At 57.2% G+C, this 21,245-nt stretch overlaps 8 protein-coding genes across 8 annotated transcripts; 2 read left to right on the forward strand and 6 right to left on the reverse strand.

The window, feature by feature from the left end:
• Positions 1-1,273: 1,273 nt before the first annotated feature.
• CDEST_14890 (Putative fungal lipase-like domain, alpha/Beta hydrolase) lies at positions 1,274-3,492 on the forward strand (the record flags this gene model as incomplete). The annotated part of the gene is made up of 2 exons (XM_062931046.1): positions 1,274-2,250; positions 2,340-3,492. The coding sequence occupies 2 exons, from the start codon at positions 1,274-1,276 to the stop codon at positions 3,490-3,492; spliced, it is 2,130 nt and encodes a 709-aa protein (XP_062787097.1).
• A 630-nt stretch (positions 3,493-4,122) lies between these two features.
• On the reverse strand, positions 4,123-5,256 carry CDEST_14891 (Putative nucleotide-diphospho-sugar transferase; the record flags this gene model as incomplete). The annotated part of the gene is made up of 1 exon (XM_062931047.1): positions 4,123-5,256. One exon carries the CDS (start codon positions 5,254-5,256, stop codon positions 4,123-4,125), a length of 1,134 nt encoding a protein of 377 aa, XP_062787098.1.
• A 1,408-nt stretch (positions 5,257-6,664) lies between these two features.
• On the reverse strand, positions 6,665-7,645 carry CDEST_14892 (Putative UDP-glucose/GDP-mannose dehydrogenase, NAD(P)-binding domain superfamily; the record flags this gene model as incomplete). The annotated part of the gene is made up of 2 exons (XM_062931048.1): positions 6,665-6,889; positions 6,974-7,645. 2 exons carry the CDS (start codon positions 7,643-7,645, stop codon positions 6,665-6,667), a joined length of 897 nt encoding a protein of 298 aa, XP_062787099.1.
• Positions 7,646-8,237: 592 nt separating this feature from the next.
• CDEST_14893 (uncharacterized protein) lies at positions 8,238-8,570 on the reverse strand (the record flags this gene model as incomplete). Its single annotated transcript, XM_062931049.1, has 1 exon — positions 8,238-8,570. One exon carries the CDS (start codon positions 8,568-8,570, stop codon positions 8,238-8,240), a length of 333 nt encoding a protein of 110 aa, XP_062787100.1.
• Positions 8,571-9,302: 732 nt separating this feature from the next.
• CDEST_14894 (uncharacterized protein) lies at positions 9,303-11,877 on the reverse strand (the record flags this gene model as incomplete). Its single annotated transcript, XM_062931050.1, has 2 exons — positions 9,303-10,706; positions 10,774-11,877. 2 exons carry the CDS (start codon positions 11,875-11,877, stop codon positions 9,303-9,305), a joined length of 2,508 nt encoding a protein of 835 aa, XP_062787101.1.
• Positions 11,878-12,621: 744 nt separating this feature from the next.
• CDEST_14895 (uncharacterized protein) lies at positions 12,622-14,895 on the reverse strand (the record flags this gene model as incomplete). The annotated part of the gene is made up of 3 exons (XM_062931051.1): positions 12,622-13,322; positions 13,448-14,241; positions 14,330-14,895. The coding sequence occupies 3 exons, from the start codon at positions 14,893-14,895 to the stop codon at positions 12,622-12,624; spliced, it is 2,061 nt and encodes a 686-aa protein (XP_062787102.1).
• A 1,315-nt stretch (positions 14,896-16,210) lies between these two features.
• CDEST_14896 (Putative phosphatidylinositol-specific phospholipase C, X domain, C2 domain superfamily) lies at positions 16,211-18,199 on the forward strand (the record flags this gene model as incomplete). Its single annotated transcript, XM_062931052.1, has 1 exon — positions 16,211-18,199. One exon carries the CDS (start codon positions 16,211-16,213, stop codon positions 18,197-18,199), a length of 1,989 nt encoding a protein of 662 aa, XP_062787103.1.
• Positions 18,200-18,852: 653 nt separating this feature from the next.
• CDEST_14897 (Putative 2EXR domain-containing protein) lies at positions 18,853-20,986 on the reverse strand (the record flags this gene model as incomplete). Its single annotated transcript, XM_062931053.1, is given in 2 exon segments — positions 18,853-19,313; positions 19,327-20,986. 2 exon segments carry the CDS (start codon positions 20,984-20,986, stop codon positions 18,853-18,855), a joined length of 2,121 nt encoding a protein of 706 aa, XP_062787104.1.
• Positions 20,987-21,245: the final 259 nt, after the last annotated feature.

The following is a 21,245-nucleotide window of genomic DNA, read 5'->3' on the forward strand; positions in this document are numbered from 1 at the left end:
TAGCTAGCATCCTTAGTCGTAACGAGATGCAGCGCCTGGCCGGGTCATGAGGGAGGGGGGACTGGCGACCGGGGGTGTGAGGCGGGTTGGTTGGACCGGGGAGAGGGACTAAAGGCTTGGCTCCGATGGGCATGATGAGAGGTGCGGCTTTCGTGTAAGTTAGCGCGGCCATTGTGACCCCTCTTCCTCTGTTTGGGTGGGATTTTGCATCCTGGTCTGATGCTAACGGCGGGATGGGTTTGATGGAGGGAAGAAACACGGAGGAGAAGGAGAGAGAGGGACAGACAGGAGCGAGGTCATACAAAGACAAACAAGACAGACGCCTTTTCTCCTACTCACCCCCCTATTAGCCGTATCGTGCCACCCGTAGCAGTAGAAGAACGAGCGGTCTGCATGTCGCTTCGTCTATGCTGACAAGCCTTTTTGACGAACCTCCGGCCTCGCATGTTGTGGTTGAGCCTTCGACTACCTAAACGGGGGGGGGGGAACAGCACTTTCAACTCTTGTTGACTGCCTACGCCTCACAACCGCGGGTGCTCCGGGTTCCGTCCATTTTCGGTACTGATCCCTACTTGCAACCCGCCTCCGGCACTGTGTCCACGGAGTCGACGGGACTTTAGGCGGGGGAGAAGAGCCGAACTGGCGGAGCGCAGCGTTTCTACTGCATCCGCACGACAGCGAAAGCGAAAGAGAGACAAAGAGAGACAGACATACCAGGTTGTAACTACATACTGTCACCGTCTCAATTATTGCCAGCCTTACCCTCCCGCGGCATCCTGGACCAACACCGCTTCATCCCCAAACCGCCCATCTCACCCTCACTGAGATGAGAAAAGCTTGAGACGAATCCCCAGCAAAACCCCCCACGAGACACCGAACGCCTGGCTACACGAAGCAGCCGCCTGCCTGTGTCGCCCTCCCTCTTCGTGCTTTCTCTGGACGGCCGCCTTGCGGATGCCGGGGACTCTCACTCTCGATCCCCCTCCCTCGTCTTGAACCCCCGCCCAGAGAGAAAAACAGTCGAGGAGTCCACGAGGAACCTGCACGCTCTTTGACGTCCCGGTCTCTTTCACTTTTGTGATCCACTTTCCGACAGATGACACCGTCCCTGCAGGAAAACCACAAACCCTCGCGCCAAGACTCGGTAGGAATCGTCCTGCAAGACGACCAAAACGGGTCGAAACACCAACTACAAGTCCCTCAACTCTACTTTGAAGTCGTTTCGAACGATATACACCGCATCCAGTGAAAAGGGCTGAATGACCTCGTTGTAATGGGCTTCTTCAACCGCAAGAAGGCAAGGAATACCGCCCCCGACCCGGTACCGGTGCCGAGGCCGGTCAAGCCGGGGTCCTGCGTGAACGCCGGGGCTCAGTATCACGTTTCGCCGCCGCCGCCACAGGTTTCTCAATATGCCACGTCAACAACTCAGACGCCGACGTACTGGCATACTCAGCCGCAGCAACCGGGACAACACCAACCCCCGCCATCTCCGTATTACCACCAGCCGCCTCCGCCGCCGCCGCCGCCGCCGCCGCCGCAGCAGCAGCAGCAACTCCAGATCCAACACCATCACCCCCAGGGATGGTCTCAGTATCCCCAGCGCGGGCAGTACGCCACGCCCATCGTCGTGAACCAGCACCACTACAACCTCGCTGCGCCGACGTCGACGGCGCTGGTGCCGTCCCTTCCTCCTCCCGCCGCCAACACGAACCCCTACTCCTCGTCCCGCAACGCCGCGACGTGTCCCTCGGGCCTCGACCGGTTCGCCGGATCGATGGTGACACTCGCCCGGGACTTTGCGTCGCCGCGCTTCCTCGAGGAGCCCAATTTCCACCCGCACGCGACGCAGCTCATTAACTCGACCGCCGCCTGCGTCGACCAGATCGCCGGCTGCTTCAACGATGTCGTCACGCTGATCGACCGGGAGAGGCTGGTCGGGAACGAGAAGGCCCTGTTCTCGTACCAGAGCGGCGGCGACAAGACGGTGTCGCATAGTCCGCCGTCAGGGCCCGGGGGTGGTGACGGGCGGAGGGGCGCCAGGGAAAGGGAGAGGGATAGGAAAGCTAGTGGAGGCGACGCGAGGAGGAAGAGCAGCAGCAGCAGGGACAAGGGACACTCGTTGGCGTCGTCGTCGTCAAAGGTGCAGACGACGGCCGTCACCGCGTCGGTGGTCTCTGGGAACTACTTTGCAAAGGTCGAGCTGTACGCCAACTCGAGGCTGCCCCTGAATCTCCCACCGCTGAGACTGTAAGTCTACAAACCCCCCTCCGCCCCCTGACAAACCGTCAAGACGACCTAGGAGTGCCCCCAGAGAAAGTTATACTGACACGTATCAGATACATGCCGACCTGGCCCCTCCTCTGCCTCGCGGCGCAGTACGCAGAGCGCGTCTACGAGCAGCCCAGGGGCGCGGAGCGCGACGCCCACGTCTCGGCCGACTGGAAGACGGGCACCAAGGCCATGGTCATCAAGTCGGTGCCCATGGACCACATGGATACCATCGTCTTCGCCATCCGCGGCTCCGCCACCTTCATGGACTGGGCCGTCAACCTCAACGCGGCGCCCGCCTCGCCCGCGGGCTTCCTCGACGACGAGGGCAACTCGTGCCACGCCGGCTTCCTCGCCGTCGCGCGCAAGATGGTCGGCCCCGTCGCCGCCCGCCTGCGCCAGCTCCTCGAGGAGGACCCCGGCCGGAGCGCCTACAGCCTGCTGATCACGGGCCACTCGGCGGGCGGCGCCGTCGCGAGCCTGCTGTACGCGCACATGCTGGCCGAGTCGCGGCGGGCGGCGAGCGAGCTCAACACGCTGACGGCGCGCTTCAAGAGGGTGCACTGCGTCACCTTTGGGACGCCGCCCGTGAGCCTGCTGCCGCTGCGCCGGCCCGAGCGGCCCGAGCTGCGCAAGAGCCTGTTCCTGACGTTTGTAAACGAGGGGGACCCCGTCACGAGGGCAGACAAGGCGTATGTCAGGAGTTTGTTGGAGCTGTTCGCGTCGCCGGCGCCGCCGGGGCAGTCAGGGCAGACGGGTCCCGCGACGGTCGCTGCTGCGGGGCCGAAGGACAGGGAGAAGAAGAAGAAGAAGAAGGAGAAGAATAAGGGTGAGGAGGAGGCGGGCGCGAGGGGTAGAAGACTGGCGGCCAGAGCGAGCGGGATGTCGCTGAGGCCGAGGGAGGGCAGGGTGAAGGACCCGCCGACGACGACCGGGAGCGGCCGGGATGACATGAAGGGGAAGCCGATCTGGCGTCTGCCGCCGAGCACTCTCAGCTCGCCTGGCCGGATCGTCGTGCTGCGCAGCGGGGATCCGCGGGCGAGGCTCAAGGACCGGAAGACGGTGGGCGAGCGGCTGGACGAGGGGGTCGTCGCGCAGACGGTCTCGGACGAGGAGCTAAGGGGGGTCGTCTGGGGGGATCCGGTGTGTCACGTCATGAGGCTGTATTCTGGGAGGATCGAGACGCTGGCCGTCGGGGCGGTTACCGGGCGGCACGGTTGAAGGAGACGGTGGTGGACGAGGTTGGAGGACTCATGGAATAGGCGTTTGGGTCTGGGTGACACGTTTCGGTTTGGGTGATACCATTGCTTGGCTGGTTAGAGTGTGTAGCTTGGATACCGTGAATGAACTCATGAGATATGACTGAGTATCTGAACTGAAGAGTTGCAAGATGCCGGATGATGGATGTTGTCAAGCTTGAAAGTCCCAGAGGACAATCAGAGCTTAGACCATAAGAACGAGACTAACATGCATGTGTATGAATATGTCATGTTATGACTAGGGAGCCATACAAGTCGCCATTTTTGGTTTGGTTCATGAAACGGCTTACAAGTTATAATTCTAGCTTCCTACGCTGCGGAGTGGTGAGATGTGAGACGCCAGTGTAGACAAGCCTCAACGCCGTTCTATTGTCATACCAACGAATTGATCTTAAGCTTCAGCGTTCAGGGAGTTTGAGATGTATATGTCTGTGTTTATGTCAGATCATATAAACAGAAGCTCTCCTTCTTTGTCTAAAGGTAGAAGGGATGTCTTCCCGGATCTAATGCAATCCGGTCTCCGTCACATGTCGACAACCAACACTTCGTGTCTTTCTTATTACGGCCTCGCCAAACACGCCCAACGACATTCTCAGTCCACCCGCTGCACTTCGCCGTCGACGACAGCTACCTTGCGCGTCAGCCACTTGTGCTGGCGCAGCGTGAACAGCGCGTACACCTTGACACACGACACGTAGTAGTGGACGCCGACGACGAGTGGCAGGATCAGCCAGTCCCTCGGCACGCGGCGCATATGCGGCAGCATCTTAAGCGCCTGTTGGGCGTGTTGCCAGATAAGCATGGCGACGGCGACCTTCCAGCGCGTTGGACCGTCGACGAAGACCAGCGCGCCCAGCTTGGCCAGCGTCCAGATCGGCGCCACTGACCGGAGCACCAGCAGCACCGCCAGGAAGGGGTGGCGCCAGACCCAGCCCTCCCAGAGGGCGCGCAGGTCGCTGCGGAAGCTGTTGCGGCTCCAGCGCACGCGCTGCTGGACGAAGCCGGCGAAGTCGGGCTTGAAAGTCGAGTGGACGTGGGCGTCGAGCTGGACCCAGGTGGCGTAGCCGCTGCGCAGCACGAGGCACGTGTAGCGCTTGTCGTCGCCGCTCATGCACCGCGTGCCCATGAAGGTCTCGTTGAGGAACGGCTCCCGCAGCCCTTGGAGCAGTCGCGTGCGGTAGACGGCGGTGCGGCCCGAGAGGCAGCTGACGGCGCGGCCCCAGCGCGTCGCGGCCGGCACCTCGCCGGCGTAGCGCATGTCGAGGTACATGTCGGCGATGCGCTCCCACACCGTGGCCGCGGCGCCGTCCGTGGGGTACATGTGCTGCCGCGTGCCGACGCCGCCGATGGAGGCGTCGGCGAAGGGCATCTTGACCTTGCGGAGCACGTCGGGCTCCCATATGACGTCGCTGTCGACGAGCGCGACGAGGTCCGTCGAGGCGGCGTCGACGCCCGCCGCCAGCGCCGCCCGCTTGCCGGGGACGTCGATCGGCATCACCTCGACGCCGGCGCCGGCGTACTCGTGCGCGACGGCCATGCAGCGCGTGTCAGTGACGTCGATGACGGCGATGATGCGTTCCGGCTTGTTGGCGATCCACGACTCGAGCGCGAGCCGGAACAGCGCCGGGTCCTCGTTGTAGACCGGCGTCACGATCGTCGCCGTGGTGTCGTAGTCATTCTCGATCGGCCGGTAGAACAGCGCCGAGATGCGTGTAAGGAACCACATCGGGGAGACGGCGATCGAGCCTGGTCTTGTGTTTCGATGAACGGCTCTCTAGAGGGGTATTTAGTTCCAGGAGGACGAGTGATACCTATGGGAGTAAACAGGCGTTGGAGCGCGGAATATCTGGCTTGCAGGCAGGCAGGCACAGTTATTCATGGCTTACGACAACAAAATACATGCAAACCAACGTGTTCAGCCAAGAGTTTCATTACACTACCCGGTTATAGTAGTTCCAGTCAAGAGCTATATACATGCGTTGCTGAGGTAATTGTCCTCAGGGTAGGTGTATAATGTTGGAATATATATGTTGAAGGCCCGTGAGCAGTCAAGGATATACACATAGCCGACATAACATCACTCACCACCCATGTTTTCCTGTCCCCTGCCGCCTAGATGGAATAGAGTTACTTCGTTTCTCGCTAGTTGAGATTGCTATGACATTGACAATTCCGGAACACAATAAGGTTGACAAGGAAATGGGAAGTTGTCGGAGGCGGTTGCAATGACCGAGTCGCTTTCACTAGGCCGAAAGAGGGATAAAAGCGGAGAATTTCAGAAACTCTCGCCCGGCGAGGAGGGATGGGAGACATATGAATGTGGATGAGCAAGGCTTTGAGTTGGTGAAGTTGAGATATAGTAGAAACAGGGGTTCCACTTTTTATACAACGGACGACCCATGTTCAGAACAGAGCCCAACATTGGCGGTCGTCACCATCGAGTCAAGAGGCATGGAGGATTGAACCATCTGGGGGTACCCTGTAGAAGCAGCGGTTTGAATTGTTCGTGTACCAGTACAACCAGTTAGTGGCCACTGAAATAGACTTCGACCCCCTGGCCCTGATGGACTGAAAGTCCGCCTCGGGACCTAATTCCAAAATAGGCGCAACTGAATGTTAGTTGACAGCTGCATTCTGGAGTCAGAGGCGACCAAACTCCAGTCATGCAAAAAGTTGCCATGCCAAGGGATCATTGGGTGGGCAGCATCAGTCGGGTTTGGCAAAAGTCAAAGGTTAAGACAGACCTTGGTGAGGTGTATGAATTGGGGGTGCTGTTAGTGTTATGTTAGGCTAGACCTTTGAAGCTAATATCATCACAGGTTTCTTCGTCTGGAAGTAAAGTAACTAGTGCGTATCAATGATATGCTGTAAAAGCAAGTCTACAGTTCCAAGAACTAAATGGGTGGTAGAACAATCACACTTGCGCATTCACATCATCAAACGACAAGTTTTTCATCTTGCCTCTTAATAAAACGCCAAAAGTGTTGTATTGTAGATACAAAAACCATGGACGAGTCCCTTGACGCAAATCAACAGACAGACACGGCCTGCTCTTAGACCACTTCTAAGTGGTATTCGGTTCTAGTACGCTATTGCTTTCGATAATTTGGCGTGCGACACGACACCATCTCCGGTCACAGAATAGTCGGTGTCGACTTGCCCACTGCTAACAGCAGCTTCTCCGGCTCCTCGAGCGCGCCACCGCGCCGGCGGACCGCGTCGAGCACGGCGTCGATCTTGTCGGGCGACGGCACGGCCGGGACGCTCGACTTGAGCCGGCGGTTGACCTCGATCGTCGACTCGAGCATCAGGTGGCCCACGCCCAGCCCGCGCGCGAACTGCAGAAACGCCTCCGTGTCCTTGGGCAGGCACGCGCCGCCGTACGGCACGCCGCCGCGGGTGCCGTAGAGCGGGTTTCACATGCCCTCGGCGCTGCGGGACACGGCGGCGCCGACGAGGTGGCCGTCGAGGCCGACCTTGGCGCAGATGGCGTGCACCTCGTTGAAGTAGCTGATCTTGACCGCGTTGTAGACGTTGTTGACGTACTTGATCATCTCGGCCTCGGTCGGCGTGCAGTGGACGACCGCGGCGCCGAACGGCCGGTACAGCTCGTCCATCGTCGCCGCCGTGCGCGCGTCGTTGGCGCCGACGACGGTGATCCACGGCCGCGCGAAATCTTGCTCGTTGCTGGCGGCGCGCAGGAACTCGGGGTTCATTGCCAGGCCGAACCCCTGGCCGAGCTGCTTGCCGGAGGCGCGCTCGAGGATGGGCGCGATGTGCTTCTCCGTCGTCGTCGGGGGAACGGTGCTGCGCACCACCACCGTCACGAAATTGTCTGTTGTCGCGAGGCCACGGCCGACGTCGAGCGCGGCGGTTTCGATGTAATCGAGCACGACGCGGCCGTCAACTGTCGGCGTCAGGACGGCCAACATCACGATGTCGACGTCGTCCCAGTCGACCTCGGACACCGTCATGGCCACCAGACCGGCGCTACAGAGCTTCTCGATCGTGGCAGAATCGATGTCGACGAAGCGAACTGCGTGCCCCTTTTCCGCGAAGCCCTTACCGGTTGCTTGGCCGACAACCCCAGAGCCGATGACGACGATGCGAGCCATGACGGTCTTCTATGATATAGCTGAGTAAATATGAATGAGTCTAGATCAAGCCAGAAGGTCGATGGAAGTCTTGATGTGTCACGTTTGGGCGAAATCTCACAAGACATAGCGAAGATGCCAGGCGTGCCAGGCCAAGCCGACCCACTTGAACTATAAATCATGCGAAGGAGAACGTCCTCGGGCTTGACAAATTGCATAATGGCGTCGGTCGGTTTCCAAGCGCAACGGACAGGGGAAGAGGAGAGGGTTAATCGCAAGGTTCAGTGCTGTATAAGGTATTATAGGTAATTTAGTACCACCCATGTTTGGAACAAGTTATTTAGAGTTGATCTAGAAGTGAGCTAGGATGACAGGGGAAAACTCAGTCATGGTCCAGGTGATTAATGTCCAACTTTGTTTGTGTGTGTCTCTTGAAAGGCACAACAGTCTGCAGCTGTTAGACTAGAGATTGCGATGGGAGTTTCGTAGCCTACAAAGAGCTTGGACTATTCTTATGTGGCATCTGGATGAACAACTTTGACCGTCAACAACCCCCCTCCCCACCTCCACTTGCGTTTACCTCGCCTATCAAGTGCATATAGAATAACGAAACTCAGTGCGCCCATGATCTGGTCCCGACGATGCCGAAAATTATCGTCGCCCCCGTCATCCACCAGCTGGCAATCCCAAAAGCGCTCTGGAGATCCTGTTTCAAGACTCCCCAGAGAATCCCGAATAGCATACTCGGGGGGAAGAACGCAAGCCCTAGGAGCCACCAGATCCTCTCCCAGTCCCAGTCCTCCTTGTAGTAGATCCCCCACGCCTCGACGACCTCAGCGGCCTGCATTTGCTGCTGAAAGAGACGGTTGCACGTCCTCTTCGGAAGCTGTTGCAGGACCAATGTCGAGTCGGCCGGGATGTCATCCGGGTTGGTGAAGTAGTCCATCATGAGACGTGGCCCGACGGGAGGCGAGAACTTGGCCGGGATCGGACTACATTTGTACTCTGTCCCTTGCGGCACCACGAGATCGGTAGGTGGGAGGCAGTTGCATGGCTTTGCCAACTCACAGATGTCTTGGTGGCGCCTGATATCGATATATCGAGAACCCCCGTATCCCATCTGGAGTTTCAGAGTGTTAGCACAAAGCCCAAACATTCGCAGGAAATTGCAAACATACCTTTATAAAGTCTATAGAGCCAATGGTTCTTAACGACCAATATCGCCGAGCTTTTCCCCTGTGCTTCTGATAGCTTTCCAGTAAGTTACGAAAAAGTTGCTGGTCGTTTATCACGTTTGTGACCAGTTCCTGAATGAGTTCGTTTCCGTGTCTTCCTCGTTCCGCGCATGCCAGAAGATAAAGGGTCTCTGTGTCCGACCCTCCTAGTTCGATGTCTTCTCGAAACCGACTTTGTCTGGCGTTCCGAACAACTTGCGGTTTCTGGCCGGCAACGCCATCACACGTAGATCTGCTCGCCTGTCCAGAAACGCTCGAAGAACTGGCAGATGTATGTGAGGAGGCGCCGAGGTCTGGCTGGTTCGTGGACGAGTTCAGAAAGGTTTGAAGAGCTTGCAGCGCCCCCGTCTCATGCTCCACATAATCATCATAAAGCCACTTCCCTCGTCTCTAAGAAAAATCAGCAAACATTCTCTATGATGACGAAACAAGAAACACGGAGCTCAAGGGCTCACATTCTTCCAACGAATCCGCTGATGGCCGGGGGGAACATCGCGTTCTATCAGCCCGGTCATGGCAAGAACTTCACGTGTTCGTCTGCCGAATGCCGCCACGTAACTTTCGTGCGGTTTCGGCGGCTCCGGCGGCTCCGGCGGCTTCACGCAATGTGGAGCAGGGCTATCAGGATTCAAATCTGCGGCTTTAGGTTCCAAAAGGAGTTGGCCGTCTGTTGGGGTAGTAACCATGTTCGGTTCCAAGGTGCTTGGCACGATTTCCTGAGAATCCACGCTTTCAGAACTGACAGCACTGTGTCTACCCTCCGATCCGGTCTGTGTCGACGTCCCACCCTCACAATCGGGCAGGTCGGATGCGTTTGACGGGATCATGGAGTCCATGGGGTGAACTGCTTCTGGCCCGTGACCTGCAGGAAATAGAGAGTCTTCGAAAACTGCGCCGGTGCCGTCGTTGTTGCCGCCCGCCCAGGGGGGAAGAAACCTGAACTCGTTTTGAGTCAGAGTAAGAAGCATGTACTGCCGGGTCGCTTTCATTGGTATACCGACTTTGGGTAGGAGGACATTCTGTTGGATGGAACTTATGAAACCCGTCAAGCTATCTTGAAACCCACGAAGGCCGAACTGTTCCTGTGCCGAGAGCCAACCCTTGTCGAATTCCCTGCGCAGATCGGGATACTTGCTAAGTTTTTCCCGCAGGTCGACATTAAAATTCGTGAACCCTAGGGAAAAAGTCGTTGATATGCGACTCAAGTCTTCGAAGATGGTAGGTGACACAAAGGGGCACATGAACTTCTGCACAATGTTGAAGCCCTTGTGGATCTGGCCGAAGGGGCGGAAGACTGGGGTGTCGATATAAGTAGCTCTATAGTCGTCGATGCTCTCCACAAGGTAGCTTTTCAAGTGCTCCTCGAGTGCTTTATCAGCGATATAGCCTGTGCTTCTATTCAAAGTTCTGCGGAAATGTTGCGCCACGTCCTCGAGTTCACGGAATGCAGCGTCTTCAGGGGGACCGTTCAACGTCTGTAACAAGCTTTGCAGAAGTTCCCACTCTGGAATGCGCAGATCTTCAAAGATGATTCGGCCTAAAATTCGTCTTGGGATTTCCGACACTCGCTGGAACATGGCATACGCGGCATGCTGGATAAGCCTGTTCAAGTAATCTCCAGGGTTATGGCGCTTCCGGCCGAATACAGTGTAAGGAGCGATCTTGTGGATGTCTCGAGTATCAGCCGCTGCTTGTTCCAATGCGAGCTCGTTCACAAGGATCCGGAACGCAGAACGAGTTACGTCGTCCATCAGCAAGGTAAACCCAAGCTTCAGACTCTCTTCCGGCAGAGCCTCGACAAAGACAGTATTGTTTGGGCTCATAAGCCACTCTCGAAACACGTCGCGCTACAGCTTCCGGTCAGTGGATGTTTTTTGAAATCTGGTGCACAATAAGGGCAAGTGTGGAACCTACAACCACGCGCGCACAGTCAAAGATGTTGGCTACGGCTACCAGAGTCCAAATGAGAGGGGCTGAGTCAATCATGACTGGTCTGTTCTCGATGATGAGCATTAAGCGAAGAATACCAACGCGGTGACGGGCCGGGCAGTATTCAGGAATTTTCCGGTGGGTAGGAACTTGCTGAGCAGTGTGTTTGGCTTTGCGCTTCCATTCCGTGAACCTCCGGCCGACATGTGGTTGGACTTCATGCAAGGTTCGTGAAAGTAGTGACAGTTTGTCTGGGCGGCGCATACCAAGCCATAAGTCTTCCTCTGTCAGTTTGAGCCTTTCGCGATCGCTAGAGGAGTACTTGGGGATCTCCTCGCCATCGTCTGCTGAATCTTCACTACATGTGCAGACATCGTCATGGCCAAAAACGACACTGCCATCCACGCCGTGCTTGTCAGAGGCGGTCCACCAGCCGATTATACCAGGCGTTAGGGCGACGTCTCTTATTTGCGAGACTAACTCTTCCCCCTCAAAGGGTGGTGTGAGGTCGAGGACAAATCTGATGCCCTGAGGGAGCTTGTTGAGGAGATTTCGTTTTCGCTGGATACGGGATTGATAGTTCGCGTCGAGCATGCCGGCAAACTTGGTCGATCCGGTAGCCCGGAGATTGTGGGAGGATGCGCGGAAATGTACCGAGCTCCACTCATGACCGAAACAATCATTTTTATGATCGTCAGCTGATAAACGAGGAAAGTCAACAAAGATCAGGGTATCGCCTTTGCAGAGCTCGCTCTCGATGTTGTGGAGTTTCCAATGAGCAGTATACCGCCGAGCAGTGTACTGCCGAGCAGCATCCCACTGAGCAGCATCCCGCTGAGTAGCATCCTGCAGAGCAGCCACACGAGCGCGAAGTCGGATGTTTTGTTCAAACAAAGCATGGGATGAAGTGTGTTTTTTCTTGGAAGAAGGAAGCGTCCGTTTGGAGGTGAAGGTCTCGGCGTTGGTGTTGACGCTTTCAGGCTCATTTTGTTTCAGCGGAGCCTGATCTGACCGGGGAGCATGGGCGAGAGACTGACGGTCTGTCTCCGTCTCTGGCGATTGCGTTGCTTTGGTTGTGTTCGTAGCCATAGCAATGAGAAGAAGAATAAAGCAATGGACCGGAAAAGACCGCGGCAGATCTGAAAGATTGTGGGCCTTTTCGTTATTGATAGTAGCTATTCGAGGTCGTCACCAGCAGTATCGCAGTCCTAGGATGTTGTTTGACAGTCTGAGAAGGCGGGAAACAGCAAGTGAAAACATGAATAGATACAGAACAATCGAATTAAACTTATTGCCTGAGATAACGACTATGAGATTGCCAGCAGTGTGGTGGAGTGGATGGTTCTGTCAGATATGTAATGTGTGCGGTTACGAGTCTCTTGCCTCATGACTTCGTTTGTCGAGGGGAGGGAGGTAAGATACGCGTGAATTTAGATTTGGGTCTAAAAGACGGCTGATTTGTCTGTCGTGTCTGTAGGCGCCTGTCTTGCAAGCCTCAGTATCACTTATGTACCTAGTTCCGTTGAGCTAGCCGTTTTCGCCCAATGCGCATTTTCTACTTTGGGATAGCTAACGTGCTGAAAACTGCCTTCAGACTGTCCCGGACAGCAGTCACGGTTGCGGACGCCATGGAGTGCCGAGATATTGGCAGATTAGACGAATCCGTCTTGATCGTTTCTGGCCTTGACCCGTTGCGTTCAAGGGTAGGGAGGCAGGCTGCGTACGACCGGGAGGTGGGCGAGCACCATAGACCTCCAAAGTCCCGAGTTGAGACTAAATCCGTGATAGAAAAGATAGAAAGATGAAGCTCTCTACAAGTTATTACAGTTCACTTTAGCCTGTTCTCCCAAGTGCCGCCCTGTTTTCTTTTATATGAACCAGCTCCAGACCGCCGTCCGAGTCTACAAATCTGATATCAAAATTGCATTGATTCTTCGGCGATCCGAGACTCGCCGTCACTTGCAACTTCCCGCAGGAGCGCCCTGGAATCGTAGTCGAGGCCATGGGCGAGAGTTGCCAGCGAGGTTCCTTTCCATGCCGGGCGCACCAGCCCACGAGTCTCCGAAATCGACACCAGACAGAAACGCAACCCCCCAGAAGCGCTCCTAAGAGCATTGATAAGAGAGCCCAGTTGATTTTGACCTGAACCACCCATTGTTTGGTCGTCCCAACAAAAGGCTCCGTTTGTAACGAGCGGTTGCGCATCCACTTGGTCAGGCTGGCAGCAACGTTTTCGAATGTTTTTGCAATGTTGGCCGAAGTGGCCAGGCCTTGTAGCACGGGCGGCTCTCCCCCATAAGTTGGATACGCAAGCATCTCGTTTTGTCTTGGGGGGCGATACTGGGAAAACTCTTCTAGAAGCCATCTTCCGACAGAGCCAACTGTATCAAAGGATATGTTGAAGGGTTGGTCATCGTCCTCGTGGAACCCAGTGGTGACCGCGTACCTTTCTCTGGGAATGACCAGTTGTAAATCCGTCCTCACCATATCCCGTGGCCCGGAGTAGAGAGAATAGTTGGTATGCTGATCGTAGGCTTTGTAAGCATCAATGTATGTGTGATTATTTGGGGTAAAGGAGTCGAGATTGCGGGTTGAATCCGAGTCCAAGAGGGTCTCATTCAAAATGCCTTGCTCTACGGTGGACCGATAAGTGTTGTACAGAAGAACAAGGCACATTCTTCGGCGGTTATTTTGCTCTGTTCCCAGGGTTGAAGTCTTTCCCGGTACTTCACGCTTGCTTGCAAGACTGCGTTGGAGATGAAAAGCGTCTTTGAGTCCGTAAAGGAAAGGGTTTGGCCTGGATTGCACGTTGCCCTAGCTGTCAACTCCGCTCCAATCATAAAGCTCGAGGCAGTCTGGTACTCGTCGTCCCGTATCTTGTCGCCGTAGATGGAGGATCGGGCAATCCCATGGTAGTTGGATATGCTGACGTCTATGCCAGCGATCTTATACCTAGTGTACGGATATGTCTTTTTGTCGACGAAGATAGTCATGGCTGGATGTAGGAAAAGTGTGATGGCGCTGTCAGTCAGGCCCGCCTTTCCGCTGGACTGAGTGATGTGGCACGACACATCGTGGCAGGCACTACAAACCGCCAGTGATGCATATGAATCCCATGTGCAATTCCCCGTTGGGCAACTAGATCCTGCTGCCAAGGTTTGGACGGTGCTCAGGTTCGAAAAGCCTTCCCAGACGGCTGCGAGAGCCCCGAAGTCGTACTGGGACCGCATGCCCTGGACAGCGATTTGAGGAAAATCAGGATGCGCAGAACTTCCGATAGAATATCCGTAATTATGGATCCCAACGTCTAGTCTTTTGATTCTGCCTATTCCGGCCACTGCCGAAGAGGCCCTGACGTCCATTGCTTCTCCCGAGAACGCGATGACAGCTTGGAGGAAGGGTTCAAACCACACCAGCAAAACGGCTGAAATAGCTCCAAGTGCAGTCCAATTTCTGCAATTCTTGTCAACCAGAGAACCACAAGCAAGCCATAAACAAAACTGCAGTAATACCTCAGTTTAGACCACAATAGCAGGCGAACGCTTGCCCAAGGACCGCGGCTGGTCTCTTCGAAGCGGTCAAAACCATCACGTCGTCATTCCTCTTCCGATACCAATTCAATTTCCCCTGTTTGATGCAAGCGCTGATTGTGAACCCAAGTGATACTCGAGATGTTGCTCCCAGGATGGAGACCATGGCGTTGAACGATAGAGGAAATGACCACTGCGTCACAGGCTTGTTCTCAAACAAGGGCAGGAGAACGACAATGGCAGCGAGGGAGGCGATGCTGAGTACCATGGCGGAAATTTCCAACGTCCAATTATTCCCCCCTAGTCGCAGGAATCCGAGGTTAACCCTGTTTTCTCCTGGGGACCTGAAGGACGTGTCCTTGACATAGGCCTGGGAACCTTTAGACAAGTTGCCGCCAGAGATGAGTCTCTGGCATGCAGAGGACTCTTGAGCGGGGACAAAAGAAAGCAGCTGGCTCGACCATTGGATTTCGAACGTTGCTACTGAGAGATGAAGCTGATATGAGAGGCTCCTCTCAAGATGTCCGATACGAGAGAGTAATCTCGCCCAGCTCGAGTAACGGGCCAACATTGGCATCGTTGGCGCGGCATTTCGCTGACATTTTGGAAATCAATACGCTTTGACTAGGGTACAGGCAGGATGAGTGACAAGAAGATGAGACGCTTTTCAGCACCAGTGGCATTGATTGTGTGATTTGTAAGGGACTGGTTGGCTGTCTGGGTCGCACAGTAGACACAGCCGTCTGATACGTCACTCTACCTTGGATCTATCAGAACGCTGAATCTTGAGCCGATTATAATCATGATTGGCCGCCTGCTGCTTCGAAGAAGCCTTTCAGTAATACATATAACTAACTACCTAGAACGGTCTCTCATGCACGCCTAATCCGGGCCTTGTTCTCAAGGCAAGGAGCCGCCGCAAATTCCGAATGACAAACCATCTATGTAGACTACACGGCGTCTAGTCAGCAGCAGAGCGTCCTAGGGGAGGCAGCCTTGCCCTCTAAATCCTTAGACCTCCATGATTGCTGAGATGTATCTCATCCGATCAGGAGCTTTGCAAGCGAGTGGATGCTATTAGCCAGTAGTCCGCTCTGACTTTATGTAACCGAGGCCTATCATATGGGACCTTTCGACGTTGTAAGGGATTCGTCAAAGGACTTAGCCAAAGCGAGCAAAGGGAGCCACCATGAAGCAAGATGATTCAGTAGTATGACAACATTCTCATTTGTCATCTCGTCTCTAGACTCTAGACTATGCCTTAGTGACTACACTCATAACATCTTGGCCACCGGCTACACGGCAGCGTAAGGACTCCACTTACCTCTACGGTCAATGACTAGCGGAGGGGGAAACCTCTAGGGGCCTCGGTCAAGCCGTCCCGTGCGTGGGGCTCGCTAGCTTTTCCATCAATAATGAAATTGTTCAACCGACGGGGTGGAGAGCGGTTGAGAGCACTTTGTAAAGACTTCGATCAATGCATACTTGAAACCAGTAAACACTGATCGAGGGGACAACTGATGGGTCTCTTTTTCTGGAACAAGACTTGTGTTCTCAACGGGAAGACCGACTCTTTAGGCTAATTGTGCTACAACGATGCCTGATAGCCAGTTGAATCCCGTATTCTTCCACGCTGATGCTGCCTTCGGCCAGACCGATGGGCGGTGGGTGTCTCCCAAAACTACCTGGTCTCCTCGGCGCACCATCCCAGGCTTGATTCTTCACTATTGGCGACTCCCATGAGGCCGCCCCAGTGTGCGTACGCGTCCTGGTACAAGTGAACCCATCGCGAGGTTCCGAGGCCTGGTTATTTACCAATGCTTTAAAGACAGTATACATGGCGGCACCGTCGAATCTGGCAGCTCTCATGTAGACAGAGACATCACCCTACAATGACCAGCATGTCACACGACTTCCCGATCCATCAGTACAAGGCCGGCGGCGGCCACCCCAGCGGCCAGCGCGAGGGCATCCGGGAGAAGCTGGACGAGTCGATCCTGGGCCACCTCGCGCGGCTGTTTAACCGGTACGCCGGCCCGAACAACACGTGGCACCGCGACCAGATCGGCATCTTCATGCAGCACGTGCAGGCCGAGGACCCGAACGGCCTGGCGGGCTACCTCGTCGACAGCGACGAGCTGTCGCTGCCGGAGCTGGTGCAGTACGTGACCTCGCCGTGCGGCAACGTGCTCGAGGTGGCAGCGCCGCAGGATCTGAGCTGGTCACTGAGCAGCTACTTCATCAGCTCGAGCCACAACACATACCTCACGGGCAACCAGTTGTCGAGCGACTCGAGCGTCGAGGCGTACCGAGACGTGCTGCTCCGCGGGTGCCGGTGCATCGAGATTGACGTCTGGGACGGCGAGGAACGGTACAAGCCAGGATTCGAGTCGGACACTGCGGCGGCGGATGGCGGCGGCCGGCCCGAGAAGATCAGTCGGAGGGACCGCATGGTGATGAAGGTCGGCCGGTGGGTCATGAACAAGTTCGATCTGGTTGACCCGGAGGGCCGGACCGTCGACGAGAGACTCTCGGACATCATCCAGGCCGAGCCGCGGGTGCTGCACGGCTTCACGCTCACCAAGGAGGTGCTCTTCCGCGACGTGTGCAAGGTCGTGCGGGACTACGCCTTCATCACGTCGGACCTGCCGCTCATCGTCAGCCTCGAGGTGCACTGCTCGCCGCTCCAGCAGAGCGCCATGGTCGACATCATGGAGGAGACGTGGGGGGACCACCTCCTCCCGGCGCCCGAGGTCGAGCCCGCAGCGCTGCCGTCGCCAGACCAGCTGCGTAACAAGATCCTCATCAAGGTGAAATACGTGCCTGACGTCGACGACGACGAGAACAAGAACGGCACGGGAGACGCCAATGCCGGAGGTCCAGGAGACGAAGGCGATGGCGATGACGTCGACGACGAAAGCGGTATGCTCGAGGTCGTGACGGACGACGGAGCCGAGAAGAAGACGAAGCGCGTGCCGCCGCCCAAGATCACGCCGCGGCTGAGCCGGCTCGGGGTGCACACCCGCGGCGTGACGTTCCGGTCGCTCGAGGCGCGCGAGGCGTCGATGCCGAACCACGTCTTCTCGCTGTCGGAGCGGGCGGCGTTCGCGGTCCAGCGCAAGATGCCGCGGGCGCTGTTCGCGCACAACCGGGACTTCCTGATGCGGACGTACCCGCACGGCATGCGGCTGGACTCGTCCAACTTCGACCCGGTGCTGTTCTGGCGGGCGGGCGTGCAGGTGGTCGCGCTGAACTGGCAGTCGTGGGACGTCGGGATGGTGCTGAACGAGGGCATGTTCGCGGGCTCGGACGGGTATGTCCTGAAGCCGAGGGGGTATCGTCGGAGGGCTGGCGTCGGCGGCGAAGACGATGACGACAACGACGACGACGACGACGCAAGATCGGATATCCCGAGCAAGACGCTGGACCGGGTGGCCGTCACGGTGCTGGCGGCGCAGAACATCCCGCTGCTGAACCGGGGCGACGACCCGGCCCGGTTCGCACCGTACGTCAAGGTCGGGCTGCACACGGAGCCGGACGCGCTGGCGGCCATGGTGGGCGAGGACGCGAGCGCGGAGCAGGTCAAGCAGGTCGGGTACCGGGGCCAGACGGGGAAAGGCCGGGGCACGAGCCCGGACTTTGGCGGCGACGAGGTGATTGAGTTCCTCGGCGTCGAGGGCGTCGTGCCAGAGCTGGCGTTTCTGTCGTTCGTCGTCATGAACGACGTCGTCGGGCCGGACGTCATGGCGGCGTGGGCGTGCGTCCGGCTGGACCGGCTGAGGCTCGGGTACCGTTTCGTGAGGCTGCTGGACAGGGAGGGGATGCCGAGCCGGGGCATCCTGTTGATCAAGACGGAGGTTGCGGAGGCGGTGGCGGCGTGAGAGAAGGAGGAGTTGAAGGCGTTGTTGTTGGTGTTGTGGGCGAGCCCTTGAAGAGGCTGGAGCTGGAGTATGCCTTTCTCACTGCCTCTCTGGGTGTTGGGTGGTCTCTCCAGACTTGACGTTTGCGAGCAGACTCAGTTCCAGCGATGAAAAGTCTAGTCGAGTGATGGAAAGCTACCATCAAAGCCCAAGATGGGGATGGAACGCGGTCGACAAAAGCCGGATCAGAGCACGCACTCGATATAAGACATCTAAACCAAGTACTTCTCCCCCATACGAAGATGGACTCAGCATCCAGTTGAACAACACCACCAACGAAGGCCCCCCTGAACAACAGCAATATTAACGGAAGGACGATGCTTCGAAGTTAAAAGGATACTGGAGCTTCTTATTAGTGCGCAGAACCGATGTGCTCGTTCGTTTGCCACAGCTCAATGCTTTTGTAGCCAGACCACGGCCAATATCTATCCTATCCCATCCGTCCCCCCTTCCTCCCCTTTCTAACCTTGCCCAAGTTGTGCCGAGTCGCCGATCTGTTTTAACGATACCCCTGTTCCCACCGACCCGTAGCCTCCAGGAGACCCAAGAGCAAATGCCAATTCTTATAGTATGAGAAAGATGGAGCCTAGGGGAAACGAATGCTTCCCCAGAGTCTAATAGTCGTCTTCGTCCCCCTCATCGTCGGACTCGCCCTCGTCCGCCATGTTCATGAACATACCGTTCTCGTCGTCTTCCTCATCGTCGTCCTCTTCGTCCTCGTCCTCGTCCTCGTCGACGACGCTTCCCCCGGACTCGCCCTCGGACTCGGACACGACGGGGTTCCGCTTGCGGTGCGTCATGAGTTGCTGGGCCAGCGACATCTTCTTGGGCGGCGCCGCTGCCGCCGGTTCCTCCTCCGAGCTCTCCTCCTCGGACTCGTCTTCCGCGTCGGATACCGGGTTTTCGCGCCGGTTGCGGGCGAGCTTCTCGGCGAGGGACAGAGGCTTCTTGTTTGTGCCTCCTTCGTCGTCGTCGTCGTCGTCGTCATCATCACCGTCGAAGTCGCCCCGGCCTTTGGGGATCTCGTCGTTGCCGACATCTGCACCACCCTCGTCTTCATCCTCGTCCTCGTCGTCTGAAGGGAGCACCCCGGGCACGCCTCCCGGCAGGTCTCGCCGTCTTCGCCCCCTGTGTTTCTCCTTCTTCGTCTTCGTCGTCGTCCGAGAGCACGACGCGGCTGCGGCGGCTGGTGCTCTGTGACGGCCTCTCCTCGACGTCCTCCTCGTCTTCGTCGTCGGATAAGACAATAGGTCCGCGTCTGCCTGTGCCGCGCCCCGAGTTTCCGGCCTCTTCCTCCTCCTCCCCGGATTCTTCGCCAGAAGAAGAAGCGACTTGCCGTGCGCGTCTGCGGCCCGTCTGCGGTCGCCCCTCGCCGGATTCCGGTTCGGGACTCGAAAAGCGAGCCGCGGGGGGCGAGCCGTCGATCAACATGCCGCCGTCTTCGTCCCTTGGAGGAGAAACCCCGCCAAAGTCGGAAGCGCCGCCGTCTTCTTCGTCGTCGCTATCTTGGCGCCGGTCAATCAGCAAGTCGTCGTCGTCCTCTTCCTCGTCGCCCGACTCTCCGTCGATCGTCGCGTCGTCGATGCCGTCGCTCTCATACTCGTTCTGGTCGGATGAGTCGTCGGACTCATCTGACCCCTCTGATCCGTCTTCGTCGTTGTTGTTGTTGTCAGAATCGTCCTCGGTGGCGGCGGGCATGTCTCCATCGGCGACGCCGTGCTTCGCCAGCCACGCTTCGAAACGGTCTGCGGCATCCCAGCCGAAGCACGTTAGCTGCCAGTAATCGATCTCGCCGAGCCGCGCAACGTCCTCGTCGTCCATAAAGTCCGAATCCTCCTCCCTGATCTCGGCGATCTCCGCCATGGCGGCCTCGTAGACTTCGGCCAGCCCTGCATGCTTCTCCGCAAATACACGATGTTTGTCGACGTCGGGCCAGCAGTAGACGAAATGCAGATCCTCGCCCGAGTGGACGTTCTTCCGAAGCTGCTCGATTTCGTAGTGGTGCACCTTGTCCGAGGCGCACCAACGCAGCCTATGCGGGATGCGTCTGTCGTTGTGCCAGACGAAGTCGAAGACGTTCTTGAGGTCGGGGAACGCGAGGAACAGCCTCATCTGGCGGGGGTCCAGCTCGGAGGTGTCGAGGGCCAGGTTGACGACGTTCTCGGAGAAGCCCGGGACGCTGATGTTGTGCTCCCACGTCTTCTTCTGGCCGTTGAGGTGGACAACGTCTCTCTGTTTGTGGAAGCGCACTAGGCGGCGCCCCTCGCGGATGGCCAGGGTGTCCGGGAAGGCCTTCAGGGCGAGCTCTCGGCTCTCGCGGTGGACGGCAAGCATGGCGCTCGCGGCGGCGATCTGGTTCTCCAGCGTCGCGCTCTCCCAGATGCTATCCTGCTTCGGCGAGCAGACCATCTGGAAGGAGAGGACGCGCGGGAGGAGGGCGAGGTCCGGGCAGAAGAACTGCCAGATGCGATGGCGCAGCTCGATGGGGAGCCTGCGGAATTCCGGGAAGAAGGCGCGTGGGGCGCGACGACGGCCCTCGCCCAGGATCGATTCGTCGTCCGAGTCCGAGTCTGACGAGTCGTCCGAGTCGCTGTCGCCCGATTCGGAGGCTTCGACGTCGAGGAAGCCGGTGCCGTTGGCGTTGGCATTCTCGGATCCGGAGTCGCTGCCGGAGGATTCTGAGTCGGAGGCGTCGTTCTGCACGAGACCGACGCCGTCGGGGCCTGACTCGTCTGATGAGTCGGGCATTTTCGGGAGGGCCCTTGAGATGAGTCGAGTTTCTGAATGGTAAAGATTGAGGTTGTTGGGCTGAGAACAGATGAAAGGAGTACGAGCGAATGGCTGAGTGAATGATAATGAGAGTGAGAATGAGAATGAGACTGAGGCTTGGAGTGAGGCGCGACTAGCCAATCGCCTGCGCTGAAAATTGATGCGCACTCACGTGGGGCGGTACGTACTACAGCAGGGGCCACTCCGCTCTTTCTCTCCGAGTCACCGAGAAAAGCCC

Source organism: Colletotrichum destructivum, chromosome 10, assembly GCF_034447905.1.
Source record: "Colletotrichum destructivum chromosome 10, complete sequence".
In the NCBI taxonomy this organism is placed as follows: Eukaryota; Fungi; Ascomycota; class Sordariomycetes; order Glomerellales; family Glomerellaceae; genus Colletotrichum; species Colletotrichum destructivum.